This window comes from Ailuropoda melanoleuca, chromosome 2, assembly GCF_002007445.2.
Source record: "Ailuropoda melanoleuca isolate Jingjing chromosome 2, ASM200744v2, whole genome shotgun sequence".
NCBI lineage: Eukaryota > Metazoa > Chordata > Mammalia > Carnivora > Ursidae > Ailuropoda > Ailuropoda melanoleuca.
Window position 1 is genome coordinate 47496560 of NC_048219.1, and position 24310 is coordinate 47520869.

At 36.4% G+C, this 24310-nt stretch overlaps 1 protein-coding gene across 8 annotated transcripts in view; it reads right to left on the minus strand.

Annotated features, from left to right (window-relative positions):
- Positions 1-24310, minus strand: part of SLC44A5 (solute carrier family 44 member 5) — a 352457-nt gene that overhangs the window by 17592 nt on the left and 310555 nt on the right. For all 8 annotated transcript variants that reach the window (XM_034653706.1, XM_034653705.1, XM_034653707.1 and 5 more), the window contains 8 exons: positions 24138-24221; positions 21722-21834; positions 13501-13632; positions 10341-10440; positions 8196-8288; positions 7588-7675; positions 6611-6873; positions 5993-6087 (listed from right to left, as the gene is read on the minus strand). In XM_034653706.1, the coding sequence (XP_034509597.1) occupies positions 5993-6087; positions 6611-6873; positions 7588-7675; positions 8196-8288; positions 10341-10440; positions 13501-13632; positions 21722-21834; positions 24138-24221 (968 nt within the window). The remainder of the gene's footprint in view (positions 1-5992; positions 6088-6610; positions 6874-7587; positions 7676-8195; positions 8289-10340; positions 10441-13500; positions 13633-21721; positions 21835-24137; positions 24222-24310) is intronic.

Here is a 24310-nt window from a genome sequence, read left to right on the forward strand (position 1 = left end):
CAAAGAAGACATACAGATGGCCAATAAGTACACGAAATGGTGCTCAACATTACTACTCATCGGAGAAATGCAAATCAAAACCACAATGAGGTAGAGGATAGGATGTCTATTATCCAAAAAGACAAAAGATAAGGATGTGCAGGTGAAGATGTGAAGAAAAGGGAACTCTTGTATACTGTTGGTGGGAATGTAATTTGGTGCATTCACTATGGAAAACAATATGGAAATTCCTCAAAAATTTAAAAATAGAACTACCATATGATCCAGAAATTCCACTTTTGCGTATATTTCCAAAGAAAATGAAATCATTATCTCAAAGAGATATCTGTACTCCTATGTTCACTGCAGCATCATTTACAATATCAAATGTATGAAAACAACGTGTCATTCAATGGAACAATGGGTAAAGAAAATGTGGTATAGATACACAATGGAACATTATTCAACTTTTAAAAAGAAGGAAATACTGCTTTTGCAACAACACAGATGAACTTGAAGAGCATGATGCTAAGCAAAATAAGCCAGATACAGAAAGACACATGCTATCACTTACATGTACAATTTTAAAAAATATTGAACTCATAGAAAGAGCAGAATGGTGGTCACTACAGTCTGGGGGGGGTGGGGGAAATAGGAGAGGCTTGTAAAACGGTATCAATTTTAAGTTATAAGATGAGTAAGGTCTTTTGATCCAATGTGTAATGGTGATTATAGTGATAATACTACATTGTATAATTTAAATTTGCTTATAGAGAAGGTATTCTCATAGAAGGAAGGAAGGGAGGGAAAGAAAGAAAAGAGGAAAAGAGAAATATGTGAGGTAATGGACATGTTTATTACCTTGAATGGGGGACTCCTTTCACAATGTATGTGTATATCAAAAAACATGTTGTACACTTGAAATATATTAGTTTTGTCAATTATACCTCAAAGCTGAAAAAATTTTACATAATTTAAAAAATCCTTTGTTCATGTTGAACCATATTGTTTATTGTTGAGTTGTGGAGGCCCTTTTTTAAATTTAAATTCAATTATCCAACATATAGTACTTCATTGGTTTGGGGTTTTTTTGTTTTGTTTTACCACAAAATGTTACGCTATTTTTATTATAATTTTTTTTATTATATTATGTTGTGTGCTCAGTGATTCATTAGTTGTGTATAATACCTAGTGTTCATCACAACATGTGCCCTCCTTAATACCCATCCCCGGTTATCCCATTCCGCCCACCTTCTGTAACCCTCAGTTTGTTTCCTGGAGTCCAGAGTGTCTCCTGTTTTGTCTCCCTCTCTGATTTCTTCCCATTCAGTTTTCCTTCCCTTCCCCTATGATTTTCTCTGGTATTTCTTATATTCCACCTATGAGTGAAACCATATGATAATTGTCTTTCTCTGACTGACTCACCTGACTCAGCATAATACCCTGGAGTTCTATCCATGTCGATGTAAATGGTAGGTATTCATCCTTTCTGATGGCTGAGTAATATTCCATTGTATATATGAACCACATCATCTTTATAATTCATCTATTGAAGGGCATCTGGGCTCCATCCACAGTTTGGCTATTGTGGACATTGCTTCTATGAACATTGGGGCGCAGGCACCCCTTCTTTTCACTACATCTGTATCTTTAGGGTAAATACCCAGTAGAGTAGCTGCCAGGTTGTAGAGTAGCTCTATTTTTAACTTCTTGAGGAACCTTCATACTGTTTTCCAGAGTGGCTGCACCAGCTTGCATTCCCAACAGTGTAAGAGGGTTCCCCTTTCTCTGCATCCTCAGCAACATTTGTTGTTTCCTGTCTTGTTAATTTTAGCCATCCTAACTGGTATAAGGTGGTATCTCATTATGGTTTTGATTTATACTTCCCTGATGACAAGTGATGTGGAGCATTTTCTCATTTATCTGCTGGTCATCCGTTGGAGAAGTGTCTGTTCATGTCTTCTGCCCATTTCTTCACTGAATTATTTGCTTTTTGGGTGTTGAGTTTGATAAGTTCTTTATAGATCTTGGATACCAGTCCTTTATCTAATATGTCATTTGCAAATATCTTCTCCCATTCTGTAGGTTGTCTTTTAGTGTTGTTAACTGTTTCCTTTGCTGTACAGAAGCTTTTTATCTTGATGAAGTCCCAAAAGTTCATTTTTGCCGTTGTTTCCCTTGCCTTTGGAGAGGTGTTTTGCAAGAAGTTGCTGCAGCCAAGGTTGAAGAATTTACTGCCTATGTTCTCCTCTAGGATTTTGATGGATTCCTATCTCAAATTTAGGTCTTTCATCCATTTTGAGTTTACCTTGTGTATGGTGTAAGAGAATGGTCCAGTTTCATTCTTTTGCATGTGGCTGTCCAATTTCCCCAACACCATTTATTGAAGAGACTGTCTTTTTCACATTGGATATTCTTTCCCGATTTGCCAAAGATTAGTTGACCATAGAGTTGAGGGTCCGTTTCTGGGCTCTCTACTCTGTTCCAATAATCTATTTGTCTGTTTTTGTGCCAGTACCATGCTGTCTTGATCACAGCTTTGTAATATAGCTTGATGTCAAGGATTGTGATGCCACCAGCTTTGGTTTTCTTTTTCAAGATTGCTTTGGCTATTTGGGGTCTTTGTGGTTCCATACAAATTTTAGGATTGTTTGTACCAGCTCTTCGAAAAATGTTGATGGTATTTTGTTAGGGATTGCACTGAATGTGTAGATTGCCCTGGGCAGCATAGACATTTTAATAATGTTTATTCTTCCAATCCATTAGCATAGAATGCTTTTCCATTTCTTTGTGTCTTCCTCAATTTCTTTCATAAGTGTTCTGTAGTTTTTAAGAGTACAGATCCTTTACCTCTTTGGTTAGGTTTATCTCTTTATCTCTCCTTCCATTCTGAATGATAGCCTTGCTGGAAAAAGAATTCTTGGCTGCATGTTCTTCTCATTTAGTACCCTGTATATATTGTGCCAGCCCTTTCTGGCCTACCCGGTTTCTGTGGACAGGTCTGATGTTAATCTGATGTTCCTCCCTCTGTAGATAAGGAACCCCCTTGTCTCAAGCTGGTCTCAGGATTCTCTCTTTTTCTCTAAAATCTGCAAGCTTCACTATTATATGTCAGGGTGTTTATTTTTATTGATTTTGGGAGGGGTCCTCTCTGCCTCTTGGACATGAACACTTGTTTCTTTCCTCAGATCAGGGAGGTTCTCAGCTATGATTTGCTCAAATATACCTTCTGGCTCTCTCTCTCTCTTCCCCCTCAGGCACACCAATAATTCTGACATTTATTCATTTCAAAGCATCATTAAATTCTTGAAGTGTTTCTTCATGGGCTCTGAGTTGTCTTTCTCAGACAACTCTTTCTCCGTTCCTTTCTATAAGCCTGTCTTCTAGATCACTTACTCTCTCTTCTGCCTCATTCACCCTAGCTGTTAGAGCATCCAATTTAGACTGCATCTCAGTTATAGCATTTTTAAGTTTGGCCTGATTAGATCTCATTTCTGCACTTAGAGAGTCTCTACTGTCTTTTATGCTTTTTTTCTAGCCTGATTAACTTTATAATTGCTATGTGTTAGAAGACACTACCTCCCAAAACTGCAAAGAAAGAAAAACTAATCTATATACAAAAATAAAATTGAATAATGAAAAAAAAGGACTAAAATGAAGCATATATCTATTAAATGTATATGTAAAAACTAAAAGTTAAAAAGCTATTTAAAAACATAAATTGGTTAAATAAACAAGTTGAAATGGGGAAAAGGTTAAAAAAAAAAGAAGAAGAAGAAATGGAAAATTTTAGACTGAAAGATAACCAAATCGTGAGAATAAACCTCAAGCTCCATATACTCTTTTCCCCTGGTGCTGGAATTTTACAGCTACACCTAGGGATAGGTGAACCTAGTTCGCAACTGTTCTTCCAGATTATTTTCTAGGGGAGGGTCCTGCTGTGCCGCTTCTCAGGTCTTTGCCTGGTTGGAGTTGCACCGCCCCTTGCCAGAGGGCTGGGCTCAGTAAAAGCTGGTCCTCTGTGTGGCTTTTGTTCCCTGGAGGCTTTCTGTACCTCTTTAGAGGATCAAGATAAAAATGGCCGTACCAATCCCCAGCCCCAGAGCTGAAAGATCGCAGTCCCCCCTCTTCAATAAACCCTCTGGGTCAAATGGTCTTCACTTTTTTTTGTGCCAATCTCCACAGTCTCCTCCAGTGTGGGGAGCCACTGTAATCCTTCAGTGGGTGGCCAAGGGACCTGTGTCGCTGCCTCTGTGTGCCTAGGGACTGAGAGTGGTTGTGGGCTCCTGTGCATACCATGCTCCACTGCTCTCGGGACTGCTGGGTGTTACCTTAGTGTCCTTTCCAGGGCCACTGCCCTGAGAGCTGTTGCTCAGTCGTGGGCTCACCCTTTCACCTTTCCTGGGATATGGCAAATGGCCGTGTGTTCCAATCCTTTTCAGGGTGCTCAGGCAGAGTGGTCACCCGACCAGCTCAGCTCATGGTTTATGGCAACCTGGGCTGAGAGTCCCTTCTGGGCTCACTGACCATAATAAATTTCCCCACTCCAATGCTTGGGCACTCTATCAGATCAGGCACCCCCGTTCTTTCTGTGTCTCCTGGGATCCTGAGACCACAATGACCCACCCAGAATTCTGCTCTTTTCATCCCCTGTACCCTTTTAAGAAGGGGATGTCTCTCACTGGAGATTTCCAAGGGTACCAATCTTGCGCTCCAGTGTTATATCACTTTCCAGTAGCTGGCTTATGGAGGCTCCCTCCCCCCTCCGTTTATCTTCCAACATCTCCCCACAGATTCATGTCTCTGCACCTCCTACCTTGCAAAAAAAAAAAAAAACAAAACCCAGTTCCTTTTCTACTTGTAGAGTTCCAGATATATTTTCTTACATCTCAGGCTGAATTCATGGGTGCTCAGAATGGTTTGATAGACATTCAGCTAAATTCAAGGGACCAGATGAAATAAGGTCCCCTATTTTTCCACCATCTTGCCACCGTGGAAGCTCTTTATATATTCTGAATATTAGTTGCTTATCTGGAAGATGACTTGCAAATATTTTTTCCTATTCTATGGGTTGTCTTTTCAGTCTCTTAGTAGTGTCCTTTGATGCACAAACTTTGTGTGTGCATGTGTGTATGAAGTCTATTTAATCTTTTTTCTTTTGTTACCCGTGCTAAGAAATTTTCATCAAATACAACATCCATGAAGATTTCCTCTTTTGCTTTCTTCTAAGAGTTTTACTTTTATTTTAGCTTTTAAGTCTTTGATCCATTTTGAATTAATTTTTCTCTATTGTGTAAGGGTCCAACTTCATTCTTTTGCAGGTAGATATCCATTTTTCTAGTAATGTTAGTTGAAAAAACTGTCCTTTCCCCATTGAATGGCCTTATATGTGAGGGTTAATTTTGGGGTGTCTATTCTAGTCCAGGTCTACGTGTCTGTCCTTATGCTAGCACCACACTGTTTTGATTACTGTAGCTTTATATTAAGCTTTAAAATCAAGGAACTGGGAATGTTCAACTTAGTTTTTTGTTTGAAGACTGTTTTGGCAATTAATAATAACGTGTATTCAAAATAGAGTTTGTACACTATATGTGTTATGTGTAAAGATTTATGCTGATGACACTCATTTATATTTTAAGCCTGTCTCATCCTGAGCTTCAGACTTAAACTGCCAGACATCTCCACCCTGCTTCTCAACATGCCAAAAACATGGTTTTTGATCTCTTCTTTGATATTTGCTTCTGATGGTTTCTACATCTTAGTAAATGGAATCACACACTTTTTCTCTCTTTTTTTCACCACTGCTTCTCTTTCCATCCTCTCCTGTCCCATATCCTATCTCTCAGCAAGTCCTGTTGGCTTTTCCTTCCAAACATATTCCCAATCTGACCACCTCCATCCTTATTATCCTAGTCCAACTTGCAGTCATCACATTTCCCTTAACTCCTTGCCCCAATCCATTCTCTTTACAGAAGTCGGGAAGTCTGAGAAAAGATGAATTCTGGAGTCCTACCTTTAAGACGGCGGTCCAAGTATTCTAGGATGAATTTAAACATTTGAACTAATGCAAGAATTAAAGATCCAAATGCTAGGGATCCTGTGTGATATCTGGGCAAAGATAAAATGAGAATCAAAGTTAAAATATCATTGCTACTAACTAAAAGGATGCTAAACAATTTTAATAGGTAGAAAGGATCTGCAGAAAGATAGGAAAGAGTTTATTACATTTTCTTATTCAGGTTGAGAAAGGTCTTCTTAGAGGATTTTAAATGATACACATCTATATTGCCCTTCATCTACAAAAATGATACCAATAGCTTGTCATCATAAAATACAATGTTTGGGCTAAGCAATGGGAGACAGAGCCAAGTTAATTCTTAATTTTTATTTTGGTGCCCTCCCCTACTACTTATCTTCAGCAACCTATGGCTTTTAGAAGGATGTTGGCCTCGATAGGGATTGTAAACCTGTGGCTATAAAACCAGACATAGCCAATGGACATCCATGAATCTTAAATCATACCTTGACCTCATTTGTACTTTGCCACTTGAATTATATAAGCATAGGACTGAATTATAAGCACGCTAAACATAACTGGGAAGATAGATGTAGGATTCAACATGGAACTTACCGTATGGCTCGTCCAAATGCAGTAAAAAGTGGATACGGCGGGATGTCATCAGGTTTTTTCAAGGCCCAGTAATAAGAAGCAAAGGCACCAGCAAGGGCACACTGACCCAGGGCAATGACAAAGTTTACAAGCCAGAGAAAGACAAACAGATTGAACATCTGGAAGGTAGGGACATACTGATGGTACAGGCTCTTTCCACCATAGAAAGCAAAGTTACACTGAGCCCCAGGGCAAGCTTTGGCAATTTCAGTTGTATTAAAAATCTGCACTCAGAAAAAAAAAAATACAGATAATATAGTATGAAATGCCATTCCAAGATAACCATCCCTGCCTTCTCTTCTTGTGAAACCCCCCAACTGCATGTCCTACTCTTTTCCCATTAACTTCTGTTTGTCCTATTTTCTTTTTTGAATATATAGGGGTTTTTTTTTTTAAGATTTGAGAGTGAGCGAGCATGAGAGAGAGCATGAGCACAAGTGCGGAGAAGGGCAGAGGGAGAGGAAGAAGCAGACTCCCTGCTGAGCAGGGAGCCCGACAAGGGGCTCGATCCCAGGACCCTGGAATCATGACCTAAGTCAAAGGCAGATGCTTAATCCACTGAGCCACCCAGGTGCCTCTGTTATTCCTATATTCTATCCCATCACTTTATATTCCTTAATGAGTGCTGTAAAGTATTTCATTTTCTATCATATGTTCACCACTCTACACCCACTAAAATTTCACATTTATTAATATTGTTGGCCATTCCTGCTTCTTGGGCATATGACAGAACAAATGGGCTCAGGAAATAATAGTGCTTTCTCTCTATTCTGCCCACCATTTCAGTGCTCTCTTGTTAACACCTGATCCACCATTCCCTTCTTAACAGTGATCCCCATTAAGGTCTCTATTTCTGAATGATTTTTACAACAGCTAGGTGAAATTTAGTAGAGTTCTGTACTGAAGTAAGTAAAAGAGAGAGAGTTGCTTTGACTTACCTCTGGGTCACAGGTTGTATTTTCATGTTTACATTTCCCTTCTGGGGATATGACTTTGTATACAGGTACCCCTGATGTAGCCAAGTAACTGGGTTAACCTATTAAGGATAAACTATTTGCTGGTAGATGGAAAGTAGATGGACAAGAAAATAATACAAATAACTCAAAAGTCTATGGAGAGATTAACTTCAAAAAACTTCAAATCTTTTAATAATTCATACATTTTTTCAGACTTGGAATAATATAACATGGGTCAGCTATACTGAGTGGCCCCTTAACAGAATACAAAGGAATTTTCTTAAGTTATTGCCAAGAAGTGGTATTGTGAAGACAAAACAAAATCTACCGTATGACCTATCTGGGGGGAAATTCAATCAGTAGACAAAGTTTCTTAGAGCTTAGCAAAAAAAAAAAAAAAGAAAAAAGAAAAAAAGAAAAAAGAAAAGAAAAGAAAAACAGAAAATCTTTAGGATGTTNAAGAAAAGAAAAACAGAAAATCTTTAGGATGTTCCTAGTCTTCCTAGGATGGAAAGCACTGGACACAAACTCCTGGTTCTTGAATAGTAGTGTGGACCTGAGGTTTAAAGATGTCAATTACCAAAGGATACATTGCTGTCACTGCCCAGTAGGCAATACATATGGAGAGGAAAATGAAAGTTAAAACTGGATAAATTAATGTAGTAGGGAGGTATCCAATAGCTCTGAAATAAAGCAAATAGTTGAAATTCAAAACGATTCAGAGATACAATTTCTCAATTAAATCTTTATCTGTTAAAACTAGAAATAAGCTTTAGACTTAATCTATTCTAAGAATGGTAGTAATAACCACTGACTCTTTTTTTGCTGATTATTCTGGCATTTTCTTAAAAATTTTTAAATTTTTCAATTGGTTTTTAAGTTTTACTTAAATGTTATTTGTTTTTAGTAATTAGAGGCCTTCTTTTAATGTTCATATTTGATTCCTGTCAAAAGTTCCCCAAAGCTCCCCCAAGGTTCTGTATGACTCAAAGATTTGATACCCTAAACCTTCCCCTCTTTGGTTATTTCTGTATGATTCATAAAGATTTGCTACATTATAATCATAGTTCTTCCTTTTGTTTAGAGTCTTACTCTCAAAATTGGAGCGAACCTTGAGATCATATGATCACATGTGAGAATCCCTTCCTAATTCAGGAATCCCTTCTATACTATCTTTTAAATACGTCCATTAGTTTCTGGTGACCGTATAGAGCGATAAAAACTTACTTTGTATGACAGCGCTTATTCTATTAACAACCAAAATATCAGAAAGTTCTTCCTTATCTGCTAGCCTGTTATTCATATACACTACATTTTGGAGAAGAAATGATCACCTTTTCCATATAGCAGCCCTTCAAGGAACTCCTTATTCTTTTATACTCCAGTATAATCACTCCTTTAATATTTCCTCATTAAGTCATGGTGTGTGAAATGTTCACCATCCTAGTTGCCCTGTTACTACTTTTGAATAATCTTTTCAGCATATGACACTGGCAACCCAATACTGTCTGATATAGCCACTGAGAACTATGATGGAACTATTTCCACTTCTAATGCAATGCCCTGGCATATCTTAGATGCCTTTTGCATTTGTTACCTCGTTCACCTCACTATTTGAGCTAAGTTCTCTCCTTTCTCCAAATACTGCTATTAAGTGAATCATTGAACATCTCTCACACCAATTGATTCCAGCTTCTACTTTCCCTTGAAAAAAATTATCAACCTGTCACAGTTGGACTGGCCCTTTCACACACACACACACACACAACAGTGGGGCAAGTTAGAGTGAATTGTAAAATATCATATTATTTAAGAAATAAACCCAGCAAATCTGGAGTTTTCAGTGGCTAATGATAGGGTTTCAGTTATGGGAAGGAGAGACAGTTAAAAAAACTGCTTGTTAACTGTTTAAACCATTAGATTCAAGGGGCACTCTTACTATTATAGATGACAATTTTGTTAAAATAATCCTTACAGACTATTTAAAATAATTTGGTCTTTGGTCGTTAATAACTTAGCTTTTCATCATTCTAAACAGAATGCACGGTTTGTTGGGTTTATAGTAATGCTTTTCTTGTTTCTTCCATGATTATTCAAAAGTTTAAAGTATTATCCTCAAGTGACCTTTGGAATAGTTTAGAAACTGTTGGTATTATTATCTCCCAGCATGAATTTTAGTGTTTATTTTATAGCCCTTTTTAACAAAAATGGCTCCGGGTATAAAGTGTTCTGAATTAAGAGTTGTAGATAGAAAATGTATAGTCTTGTGCTCCTAGGATCAATTATTCTGTCTATTAGCAAATTTTGCCACTCGTATAGAAATGGCAATAGCACATAATTGACTTTATAGAATTATGGTGATTTAAAGTTTTGCAAATGATCTCAACCATCAATATTAACGTATGATTCAGCAGGGGAATAATACAATATATAATACAAGTTACTTTCATATAGCAATTTTCACTTACTTTCACACGTTATTCTAACATACATTTGGTGTTCAAAAAGTGCTAATACATACACCACACAGGTTTGAACCTTAGTTCACACTATGATAATTGAGCTTTGGGGACACTGAAGGATTTGTTAGCATGACCTTTCTAATAAGTGCCAAAGTCTAAACTTCAGTCTTAACAAGTCTTAAAGGGGAAGTCATCTGGGGGCATCTATACAATAGGCAGTGACCGATTTGAGTGATTGATATACATTATGGGAGTTTCTCCATCAGGCCTTACTTGCTCCCTTCCTTCAGCAGGGCAACGGAGATGCGGATTCGTTCCCTGAGGAAGATCAGCATGAGGATGATAAACGCTTCAAGAAGGCAGAGTATTATCACTTGAAACAGGAAAAAAAAATTAGTGTATGATACAAATCAACCCAAAAAACAAACTTTCTCTGCAGTTTCATGATTTTTCTCTGCCAATTCTGACACTCCATAATTTAAGCAGTGCTACCTCTCCCAAAATGCTAATCTTAGAAATTCATTTTCAAAACCTCCAAGAAATCCTAAGAAATCTAGATTAAAACATTTAGCTAGAGTTTGAGCAACTCAATTGGTCAGGCTTCATTTTATCTACAGAAACATTTCACACCATTTGTAGAAATGAGAGAAGGAAGGACTGCTGTAGGCAGCTCTGTTTTAGATATTTTCACGTTCACTTCTTTAAGAGAATCATTACAGAAGACACTTTTTGAACTGTTCACCCTGTTCACAATCCCTCTTCATTAACTGACCTTGCTGACTGGCAGGGCAGGCTCTTGGCTGCCACATTTTTATTTTGTGACTCTACCCACCGTGGCTACCATTGATGGAATCAGGATGTAAACCCAGTGCCAGTTGTCTAATAAAAGTCTCAGGATTAGAGCTAAGGGAGTCTACTTCAGTTCTGAATGGAAGGTTATGAACTTCATGAACTTCAAGCTATACGAGCTTAATGAACTGTGTCACCTTTATGTGAAATAAGTGAATTTGCAAAGACAGAATAAAGCGTATGTGTATTAAAGACACAGAGCAGAGAAGCAATCTTGAGTTCTTTTGGCTTTCTGTTTCCTGCATCCGAGTACACTTGAAAGTCCGAGGGCTTTTCTGCTTTTTTGAGTTTGATGAGACGCTTCTATATTCTTATAATAAGTACCAATGCCTTACCCCCAGCTTGTTCCAATTTTCTTTTCTTTTTGGCTACCGTCAATTAGTTTCTTTTTACTTCAAGCCAAATGGTCCTAATTACTATATTTTCTCAATTTCAAGACACATCTTTAATTTAGTAATAACTTTTCGGGAAAAATAAAATCCTTCTTTAAACATCTTTTCATTGATTATAAGATGCATTCCTGACTTCAGAGATGCTAAAAAGTGAAAAGTTTCAGTCTTAAAATTAAGGAAATATAGCACTGCTAATCATAGAATCTGAAATTATAGAAGAAACTTAATGGAAATTTAAATTCCCACCTGTGAAAGAATCTGTTCTATTACATCCTTTGCTAGACAGTTATTCTGCTCATGTCTGAGCACTTTGAGTGGTAGGGCACTCATTATCTCATTCAGTTGTTACACCACTAAGATTCTGATGTCACACCACACATCATCAGTTAACATCTCCTAGTAGAATCAGTTAACCCAGAGATGTGAGAGGATCTTAGTAAAGTATCATCTTGCCACCTCGTCTTCTTTTAGTAACTTATGTATGTATGTTGTCCTGCATATTTGATTTCTTAAAACAATAAACTGAGTCCAAAATTATGAGGTATAGCCATATTAAGCTAAAATCATTCTTCGGACAAACCTAAGAATACGAGATATACCAAGAATCACTTTATATTCTGAGATTGCACTGATAAACAGCATTGCATATGAAGCTTATAGCTTTACAAAAGTGCATATCCAAAATGATTAGAGAAATTTTATTGTCTTTTGAATTTATGTATTATATTCCTTTCTTGTGTTTGAATAAGAGCTAACAATGGAAATCTATTTTTTGAGACCCTGTAGAGAAGCTGGTATAACTCTTACTTTTCAGAGGAGGAGACTGGGATAACTAATAGCAGAAATGAGAATAGAACCATCTCATAACAAATCCGAGACTCATAAAAATGATAGTTTGTGTATATATAACTCTGCTTATTTTCAGTGTTTCCATCAATGAGTATAATTTCACATGTTGCCCTTCTGATACCTAGAATTGTGTCCAAACACAGAACAATCAACTAATGTCCAATAAATGGGTTGTGAAAGTGGGGGTTCATTTGAGGAGAGACTGGTATTGGTAGACTTGAAAATAAAAGCAAACTATATTTTCCTCAAAGGACATCCCTTAAATTCTCCAGTGGCGGATTATGTCAATAATTTTTGTGTTGAAAGCCCTTAAGAGACAGCAGTGGAATGACCACAGAACCTGTAATTAAGAGCCCCTTGAGAATAAAACTAGAGGTTTCGATACATAATGGATGAGCTTCATCATCTTTAGACATGATAGATGATTGCAAGTGGATTGCTGAGAAGGTATGGAATCACTCAAATTCAGGAAAAGTGATGAGGATACAAAGTCCCAAGATGCGTGACAGAAACTAAAATGGCACACTGGTTACATAACATGAACCTGTCCTTGAAAGCCTGATGACTTCTGGGGGAAGTGGCAAAAACAAGTTTTCACATTTATGGAGATGGCACCCATACCTGGACCCATGATGCCCCCATCAAAATAATGCTCACCCCTGAGGCTATCTCTGGGATTCTTACCAGGCCTCCTCGAACATGCCTTGTTTGGCTCTCTAACTTAAATAATATGAAGAATTTTTTTTTAAACAAGATGTAGTTAGAGATTATTTTTAAATCTTGATTAAAGAACATGAAATGGAAGGAATATTATAATAAAACCATTGTAGGAATATGAAATCAAAGCATCTTTGAAATCATCTTGCTATAAAAATTTTGTTAATATTACCCTTAACTAATAATCAGAATAAACACTTCAAAAATGTAAATTTATTTTATTACTCATTATTCCAATTCCTGTAATAGTTTAAAAGTCTTGTTATGAAAAAACTTGGTCATTCTTTTTCTGTTTTTAAATCAATTTTGAAAAATCAAACTTTTTTTTCCTTTTAAAACACCTTTCTTGGATATCAAGTTAATGGATATAAACATCCACATTCAAACCATTAAGGTGAACGCAAATAGCATGACATCATTGTAAAGTACTATTTTCTTAGATTATATAATAAATTCCCCTCAATGACTTTGCCATTTACTGTAGCTATTAAGATTATAGACATTTACTTTAATGACATTAGTGATAAATGTATCTAACAGGTTATACCAACCCAAGATTTCCTTTAGACAAAGATTCTCTTTCATTTTTATTACTTTAAAAAAACTGGTTTTTAAAATCCACTCACTAAATGCGAACCATGTTTGTTTCAGTTGGAAGTACAGGCTTATATCAGTCTGAATCCCGATGTCATATATAGTTAAGTGAGAATTTGGCCGTCCCTGAAGATTGCTATGTTCCTGGTAACAGTGCCATATTCCTTGAAAAGAAAAGAAAAACAGACTAATATAAAATGCTATTTCCTGAAATATATGCTATATACTTATACATATCTACATGAAATTGAACAGCATGGTCATTTCTACAAAGGCAAGATTCCTGTTTACATAGTAAACATTTTATATGGATCTAATATTCTAAATGTACTATATATTCAAAACAAATGTTATCAATATTTGCCTGGCTGACTATGACAACATCTAGCTTTAAATGTCCTTTTGACTAGAAACAACCTCAATGTCCATCAACAGGGACTGGCTAAATAAATTATGATATATTTGTATAGTAGAATACTAGCTTTTCATATAAAGAGAAAGTACACTGATATTCAATGATCACTAAGCTATTTTGTTAAGTGAAAAAAGCAAGGTACAAAATGACATAAAAAGCGTGCTGTAATTCACATAATAAGAATATATATATTTTTTCTTATATACACATAAAGTATCTCTGGAAGGATACACAGCAATGTATTTTTTACTTCCAGGGAAGGAAACTTAACCGATCAAGGAATAGAACAAGAAGGAAATTTCACTGTATAGACGTTATACCTTTTAAAATCTGAAGCACAATATACAGTCAATTTAAAAAGCAAATTTGTAAAAATCATTTAAGTTGAAAAAATGCTTTTGAATTAAAAAAATGTTTTTGGTGAAGTCATGTCTTCATGGAATTAGCTAATGCATATTCTTATCAAAGATTGTGTCCTGCTAAAGTAAATATGGACTAACTAGATTTCCCTAGGACACTACATTTCAGACTGTATAATGAATTTTTTAAAAAGATTAATTTATGAGAGAGAGAGAAAGAGAGAGAGAGGGAGGGAGAGAGAGAACAAGTGGGGGGAGGGACAGAGGGACCGAGAGAATCCCAAGCGGACTCCCTCCTGAAGGAGAGCCTGATGCAGGGCTCAATCTCACGACCCTGAGATCATGATCTAAGCTGAAATCAAGAGTCTGAAGCTTAACTGACTGAGCCACCCAGGTGCCCATCAGACTGCATAGTGACTTTTCACATGATCTAGACAAAGTGAGAGTAAAAAAAAAAATAATTAAGGAGTTTATTTTTATGACCAATGAGTCTGGATTAGAACAGTTGGAAATGAAAATAATGAGAAAAACTGCTTTTTAAACCCCAACTATAAACTAACAGGTTTTTTCCCTAGAAAAAGATAAGAGAGTGAGGTCCATGGAGAGAGGCAAGACTAGATTAGAAGGGACATTTGTTTCTCAAATAGATATAAGACAAATCTCTTTCAGGCCCTGCTTTCCCAGCGTATTTTTTAAAATGCTTTTGGGAGGCACCTGGGTGGCTCAGTCAGTAAAGTGCCCAACTCTTGATTTCGGCTCAGGTCATGATCTCAGGGTCCTGGGATAGAGCCCATATTGGGCTCTGTGCTCTGCGGGGAGTTTGCTTGAGGATTCTCTCTCTCCTCGTCCCTCTGCCCCTCCTGTCACTCACTCTCTAAAATAAATCCATCTTTAAAAAAACAAAAATGCTTTTGGAATATTTGATACATACAAAATTATATGTAATAACAGATTTAAGTTTTATTTATTTTTTAAAGATTTTATTTATTTATGTGACAGAGAGACAGCCAGCGAGAGAGGGAACACAAGCAGGGGGAGTGGGAGAGGAAGAAGCAGGCTCCCAGCAGAGGAGCCCGATGTGGGACTCGATCCCTGGAACTCCGGCATCACGCCCTGAGCCCAAGGCAGACGCTTAACGACTGCGCTACCCAGGTGCCCCAGATTTAAGTTTTAAAACATATAGTCAAATCAACACATATGGATGCATCACCTAGTTTAAGATTTTATGATCTTAAGTTTGCTCTAATTAAGCAAAATAAATTTTTTTTCTTTTTATCATACCTCCCTGCCTCTGTTCACCAAAGAATAATTATTCTGAATTTTGTGCCTATGATTTTCTTATTTTAACAGAAAGATTTGTTGAAATCTCCCCTAAGGGAGAGTTATAACTCATACAAGTTTTTAAAATGATTTATCCTTATAATTTTATGAATTTTGAGTCTATTTTATTAGATGTATATAATCTATTTCATTAGATTCATATATGTTTAGAATTGGTATACCTTTTAAGCAAATTAAATCCCTTCTAGCTCTAATAATGCTTTTTATATTAAAGTCTGTTTTGTCTGATTAACATAGCAACTGCAGCTTTCTTTTGGTTAATGAATTTAAATAAATTTATATCCCCTTCACCAATTTCTTCCACCCCCCCAACCTCTCACCTCTGACAACTACTCATCTGTTCTCTGTATCTATGAGCTTGGTTTTTAAATTTTATATTCTTAATTTTTAATTGAAATATAGTTGACATACAATATAATATTAGCACAACAGTGATTTGACAATTGTATGCATTACAAAACACTCACTAGGGAAAGTATAGTTACCATCTGTCATCGTATATAGTTATTACAATATTATTGATTATATTTCTTATGCTGTACTCTGCATCCCCATGACTTGTTTTGTAACTGGAAGTTTGTGCCTCTTAATCTCTTTCGCCTATTTCACCCAGCTCCCCACTCCCCACCCCTCTGGCAACCACCAATTTGTTCTTTATATTTATGGGTCTGTTTCTGTGCTTGTTTTTTAGATTCCACACATAAGTAAAATCATATGGTATTTTTCTTTGTCTGACTTACTTCATTTAGGGTAATACTCTAGAGATTCATGTCACAAATGGCAAGGTTTCATTCTTTTAAATCCATTTTTTAAATCAATTTCTTTATGCATTCATCCATTGATGGTGGTTCCATATCTCAGCTATTGTAAATAATACTACGATGAACACGGGGGTGCATATACCTTTTTGAGTTGGTGTTTTCATTTTCTCCAGGTAAATACCCAAAAGTGGACTTGTTGAATCAGATGGTACTTCTATTTTTAAGTTTTTGAGGAACTTCCATACTGTTTTCCATCGTGGCTGAACCAATTTACATTCCTACCAGTTGTGCACAGGGGTTCATTTTTCTCTACATCCTTGCCAACACTTGATTCTTGTATTTTTGATAATAGGCATTTTAACAGGTATAAGGTGCTATCATATTGTGGCTTTGATTTGCATTTCCCTGATGAATAGTGATGTTGAGTACCTTCCATCTAACTGTTGGCCATCTGTAGGTTTTGAGAAAATGTCTGTTCAGATTTTCTGCCCATTTTTAAGTTGGGTTGTTTTATTTTTTTTTTTAATTTTACCTTTTTTTCTACTAAGTTGTGTGAATTCTTTATATTAGCTCCTTATCAGATACCTGATTTGCAAATATTTTTTCCCATCCAATAGGCTGTCTTTTCATTTTGTTGAGGGATTTCCTTGCTGTTGAGAAGCTTTGTAGATTATGTAGTTCCACTTATTTAGTTTTGCTTTTATTGCTTGTGATTTTTAGGTCATATTAAAAGAAATCATTGCCAAGAACTGTATGAAGGAGCTTACTGCCTCTGTTTTCTTCTCGGAGTTTTATGGCTTCAGGTCTTACATTCACGTATTTAATCCATTTTGAGTCATGCACTATGCTGTAGGATAGTGGTCCAGTTTCATTCTTTCTCATGTGCCTGTCCAGTTTTCCCAACACAACTTATTGAAGAGACTGTCCTTTCCATTGTTTATCTTGGCTCCTTTGTCATAAATTGATATGAATGGGTTTATTTTTGGGCTCTCTATTCCATTCCATTGACCAATGTGTCTGTTTTTATGCCAATGCCATACTGTTTTAATTACTATAGCTTTGTAATATAGTTTGAAATCAAGGCATATGATACCTCCAGTTTTGTTCTCCTTTCTCAAGATTGCTTTGGCTTTTTGGTTTTGTGGGGGGTTTTTTTGTGGTTCCATACAAATTTTAGGATTATCTGTTCCACTTATTTTAAAAGTGCAATTTGAATTTTGATAGGGATTGCACTGAATCTGTAGATTACTTTGGGTAGTATACAGATTTTAATAATATTTATTCTCCCAATCCATGAGCACAGCATATCTTTCCATTTATTTGTGTCTTCTCCAATCTCTTTTATTAGTGTTTTATAGTTTTCAACACATAGGACCTTCACCTCCTTTGTTAAATTTATTCGTAGTTATTTTATTCTTCTGATGCAACCGTAAATGTTATTATAAATGGATAGACCACCCAGACAGAAAATCAGTAAGGAAACATCAGCCTTAAACAACACATTAGACCAGGTGAACTTAACAGATGTATATAGAACATTCCATCCAAAACCAAAATAATACATATTCTTCTCAAGTGCACATGGAGTATTTTCAAGGACAGATCATATGTTAGGCCACAAAACAAGTCTTAATAAATTTAAGAGAAATGAAATCATATTGAGTATCTTCTTTGACCACAATGGATGAAACTAGAAATTAATTACTAGAGGAAAACTGGAAAATTCACAAATATGTGAAGATTAAACAACATGTTACTGAACAACCAACAGGTCAAAGAAGAAATCAAAAGGGAAATAATACCTTGAGACAAATGAAAATGAAAATATACCAAAATTTGTGGTACACAGTAGAAGCAGTTCAAGAGGGAAGTTCATAAGGACACAGGTTTACCTCAGGAAACAAGAAAAGTCTCAACCTAACTTTAAACCTCCCTTGAGTTATAAAGAAAAGAACAAATGAAAGCCAAAGTTAGAAGGAAGGAAATTACAAAGATTAGAACAGAAATAAATGAGATAGAGACTAAAAAGACAATATAGAAGATCGATGAGACTAAGAGCTGGTTCTCTGAAAAGACAAAAAAAAAAAAAAATGGACAAGTGTTTAGCTAGACTCACCAAGAAAGAGAAGACTCAAAATCAGAAATGAAAGATGAGAGGTCACAACTGATACTACAGAAATACAAAGGATAAGAGACTACAGTCAATCCTTAAACAACAGGGGTTTTGGGCTGCCCACCCCAACGCAGTCAAAAACCCATATATAAATTTTGACTCCCCAAAATCTTAACTATTTATAGCCAACTGTTGACCAGAAGCCTTACTGATACCTCAAGCAGTTGATTAACACTTAACATTAACGCTTACTACTTAGTATGCTATATGTATTATGTATTCTTATAAAAAAGTAAGCTACAGAAAAGGAAATATTAAGAACATAAGAAAAATAAAATTTACAGTACTGTATTTAATTAAAAAATCTGCATATAAGTGGACATATGCAGTTCAAACCCATGGTGTTCAAGGTTCAAATATACCATGCCAACAAATTCAACAACTTAGAAGAAATGGATAAATTCTGAGAAAGATACAACCTACCAAGACTGAATCATGATAAAATAGAATATCTGAACAGACCAATTACTAGTAAGAAGATTGAATCAGTAATCAAAAATCTCCCAACAAACAAAAGGCCAGGACCAGAGAGCTTCACTGGAGAAGTCTACCAAAATTCAAAGAATTAATACCATCCTTCTCAAGCTCTTCCAAAAAACATAAGTGGAGGGAACATTTCCAAACTCATTCTACAAGGCCAGCGTTGCCCTGATACCAAAATCAGACAAGGAAACCACAAGAAAAGAGAACTACAGTCTAATACCCACGATGAACATAGATGTACAAATCCTCAACAAAATATTAGCAAACTGAATTCGACAGTACATTAAAAATATCATACACCATGGGATTTATTTCAAGGATGCAAGGATGGTTCAGCATCTACAAATCAATAAATGCGATACACCACATTAATGAAATGAAAGATAAAAATCATATAATAATCTCAAGAGATGCAGGACAAGCATTTGAGAAAATTCAACATCCATTCCTGTGTTAACAACTACAACCGAGACCTTTTATTGAACAATTATTAGGTGCTAAGTAGATTTCAAAGGTCTTTATGTACATTATTTAAAAAAATATTCATAGAATCCTATTGTATAGTTGAAGAAACTATTAGACTGTGTACTTGCAGAGGATCACACAGTTAATATGCAGCGAATCTGTGTCTTTTCAATCTCCAAATCCATGCATGTAACCCCACTGTTCTATGATCTCTCCTACATAAATCTTAATTTGTTCTTGTCAATAAGAATTGTTCCACTGATGTTCAAGGCCACTTGCCCACAAACAGCCTGGCTGTTTCTCTGCTCAGTATGTCGTTTGCCCTAATAACTAAGCTGCTGTTAGTAGGAAATGATTGGTCTTCCATGATATGGAGGAAGTCAGTTGTCCAAGATAGTAGCAGAGGTCAGTTATACAGTGTTATAATTCTCAATCTAACTGGACATTTCCCCACCCAATGAATGGCTTTAAGCTGACTTGCCACACCATTAACTGCTGAGCTAGCACTACCTAGGGAGTCAACAGGGAGCTGAAATTGGTTTTTTCACCTGTATTTGTGATATATTGACCATCTCGCTCCCTCTTGCCACTGTCAAACTTGCACTATAGCCAATCTCACATTTTTCTTTGCTCCTTATGACAAGTCACTGAAATCAATACCAGACTTTACTGTCTTTCCCTTCTTGATGACAATAAGAGAGTGGCTGAATCACATGCCCAGGCTCGATAGCAGTAAAAGGCAGAGTTTATTTCGAGCTCCAAGCAGAAACATACACAAAAGACTTTTAAACAAAAAGCTTTCTTGGGAGTCTTCGATTAAGCAGTAGCAGCTCTTATGTTCCTCCACCAGACTGACCCAACCTTTTCACATGCAGCTGCACAGAAGGAGCCAATAAGGAAACCCTGAAGAGACCTGAAACTGTCTAGAAACCTATTGAGGATAACAAGGGGGATAGTAACAATAAACCGACACATATTGGGTGTTTATTGTTTTTCAGATACTGTTCTAAGAGCTTTATACTCATTGTCTCAGTTAATCCTCACAATCTTGTGAGATGGGGATATATACCATTACTGTGCTGATGTTATGGATAAGGAAACTGGGTCTTCTAATCATTAGAAAGCATTTCCAAAGTGCCCCAGTTACATGTTACGGAGCTGGGATTAGAATTCAGGCTAACTCAGAACCTGGGGATTCAACTGCATCCTTACACTGATATATGTGTAAAGCTCTTCTTCAAAGGGTGACAATAATAGGAAATTGCTATTTTTGGTGTCTGCTACCTTAAAACTGCATTGTCAATCCAAATAGTACTGAAGGGGAAATTACTCTGGAATAGAAACCTCACAAACATTCAAATATTGGCCCCTATGTTTATTCGCACTCCGAAAGAAGCTGCCATAAATGCTATACTGTTCCTTGAGAGAAACTTTAGTCCCTTTTTTGGTGCTCACACTGTATCTGTACTGCTTTTGAGGGGACTGGGTTACTGGTTAGATTTCAACCTGGATATAAAGTAACTCTCCACCCAAAGAGTGTAATTCAGAATACTTGCCGCTAGAGGGTGATGCCTCATTATGGAGTACTGGTCAATTATTAGAAATTGTGACAGGATCTGGATTAAAATTACTAAATTGAAAGAGAAAAATAGATCACACTTCTATAACTATACAGATCCAGCCTTTGATCAGACAGAAAAGTTAAAGGAATAGGGGCGCCTGGGTGGCACAGCGGTTAAGCGTCTGCCTTCGGCTCAGGGCGTGATCCCAGCGTTATGGGATTGAGCCCCACATCAGGCTCCTCTGCTATGAGCCTGCTTCTTCCTCTCCCACTCCCCCTGCTTGTGTTCCCTCTCTCGCTGGCTGTCTCTATCTCTGTCAAATAAGTAAATAAAATCTTTAAAAAAAAAAAAGAAAAGAAAAGTTAAAGGAATAAAATAAGTTTTCTGAAATGTTTTTCATTAACCTAAACGGTGTTCTTTTTACCTCCTTCTTAATAACCATGAGGCATGGGAGCAAAGGCCAGTAAGGAAAGAGGGTAGAACATTTGGATAGCACTTTTTTTTCAAGATAAAGAAGGTAAAAGTTGGAGAAATAATATATGCAAATTAAAAAATTTTTCTCAATTTAACACTTTGGGGGTGGGAAGTAAATAAATTCACTGCAAGTTAAATGGTTTCGGGTAATTGATAATGGCAACTGAAAAGAAAAGGACTATTTTTATGTTTAGTAGTTTTAAAGAAGGGCAATACTTACCATAACCTATAATTCCAATCACACCCACCATGAAGACCCAGAAGAGGAATCCAGCTATGAACCTCAGGAGTATCACAAACATCCAACTAAGGAGCATGGCGATAGTCAGGCCACTGGAGGAAAGAGCATACGACACACACAGGGGTCAAGTGCGTTCAACATAACAAAGTTAACAGCAAGACAACATTTTCTATTCAAAATAATTCTCAGATTATTTTATTTTAGCTGGCTATAGAAATATTTATAATATTAAAAAGTACAAACAATAGTTCCTATTAAGACTTTCATATGAAAGAGTAGGACCATTGGGAACTTCATACCTGAGTCAGTATTTGTGTATCTGGGTAAACAGAAGTCAGGTAGCAACCACTGTTCAAAGAAAAACACGATTCCTCCAACCTACAATTTTGGCCTATCTGCCACAGTTGCCGTGCCATATTTTTTTTTCCCTCCACATGTCTAAGTGATAAATTATTAAACATATCCATGATATTAACAGAAGGAAACCTTATACAACAGAACTATCTAGAAGTAAGCGAGCAGTCTTAGGGCAGAAAAGAAAAATTATTGCCCCACATAGTTCCTGAATCCATGATTTTGTAGTCATTATTATGGTCTAATTACCTTTAATAATTTGTGCTGTCTGACATCACCAGACATCTATTTCAGGTCCTCAGTGATCTGTGGGCCATTGTATGGAGCCATGACACAGCTTCTGTATCTCCTGGGCCATATGACTTTATCAAGCAATCAGCAGCATGACTATTTTTTGTTGTTGTTGTTGCTTTAATTTTTTCCTGGAGTTTGACTGAGACACTAGAGATACTTCTCCCCCCAGCCCACATATCCAGGTTAAATCCATATGGAATTCTTCTAGGTAATTTCATTAAACAGAATTCATTAAGATTAGAAATTTAGACAATTCCATTAAGAAATGATACCTCCAATGCTCTAAGTTTCCAAACAGAAACATTGCCTGGTATATTTACTAAGTTTATAGTCTCTAAGTATTATCTTTTTTTTAAAAAAAAATCTTAATAATTGCTGTCAATGGATAGATGACAGCATTGTATGAAAGTAACTTCTAAGGTCACATTCTTGCAGAAGCTATGCTTTCAACTCCAGAAGCCATTCCCTACTAAAATCACAGATACTTTAATGCTTAAATATTCAATATGGTTGAAGGATTATTTTATGGCAGAGTCCAAGAAGAATATTCAAAAAATCAGAGGGAAGAAAAGAAATACAGCTGTTCATTCTCTGTGTTTTTATTTCCTGCACAAAATTCTAACTGAATAAACTAAGTCACAGCATATTAGTCTTGGCTTTATATTTATGAGATAGATGGAAAACAGAAGAGTCAAAAATAAAGAGAATGTTTATATTCTAGTGGTGTGAGTGGTGCCAGGGTGGAGAGGGTTTCATTGTGTGTTGGGACTGAGGTAAACAGGAAGGTCTATCATAATGCATACTTTTTCAAATAATAGCTTAAGAGCCAAAATAAAGAAGAAATGTGCAAGTTATCTAATGATATTTGAGTTTGACAATAGGGGAACCAGTTTAACTACTGTCAGGTGTAGATCACAATCTCTGGTATGGAGAGAGATCCTGAAATACTGATATGCACTGAAAATAATGATTGTGTTTAAGACAAAGCATCGAAATGAGTAAAATCTCAAAAAACACTATTTAGTTTTACAGTTCTACACTAGTCACTAGTATTTTGCACACAAAACAATTTTGACTTTATTAAGCATCATACAGTTGAATATATCTATCTTGTTCCCCTAGTGGTTTTATAACTGTTCCTTGAACCCACATTTTCTATGCATCTTCTATGTTCCAAGGACCACACTAGGAGTTACAAAAATACAGATGAGTTAGACATAGTTACCATGGCAAAGAATTCAAAGTTTATCAGAGAAAAAGAGCCAGGTGAATAACATATAAAATTCTAGGTGCTACATAGATGATAGGTCTCTGTGTGTATATACAGGTGTGTTAACGTGTGTGTGTGTGTGTGTGTGTGTGTGTGTGTACGTGTGTATGTGCATGTGGGTAGCAGGAACACAGAGGGGAAAAGTAATTTTATCTGGAGAAGTCAAGAAAGTCTTCATAAATTACACAAAAGCTGATTTTATTCTTATTTTTATTTTTTTAAGACTTTATTTGAGAGAGAGAGAAAGAGAGAGAAAGAACACAAGGCAGGGGGGCAGAGGGAAAGGGAGAAGCAGACTCCCCACTGAGCAGGGAGCCTGATGCAGGCTGGATCCCAGGACCCCTGGGATCACAACCTGAGCTGAAGGCAGAGGCTTAACCGACTGAGCCACCCAGGCACCTTGAATGGGGAATTTGAAGAAAGTGTTCTACAAGGATAAAATGGGGCTGGAGAAGAAACAACAATGCTTGCACTTACATGAGAATCCAATACCAAGTTGTTGCATAGTCTTCAAATACTTTCATTCCAATTGCCCTTGCATCAAGGATCTTATTGACACGACTGAATTCAAAGAAGGAAAAATCAATTATTTTAACTACCACTAAACAGAAATGTTCTTGTTATGATAAAAGGGGTTTTGCAAGCTGCTG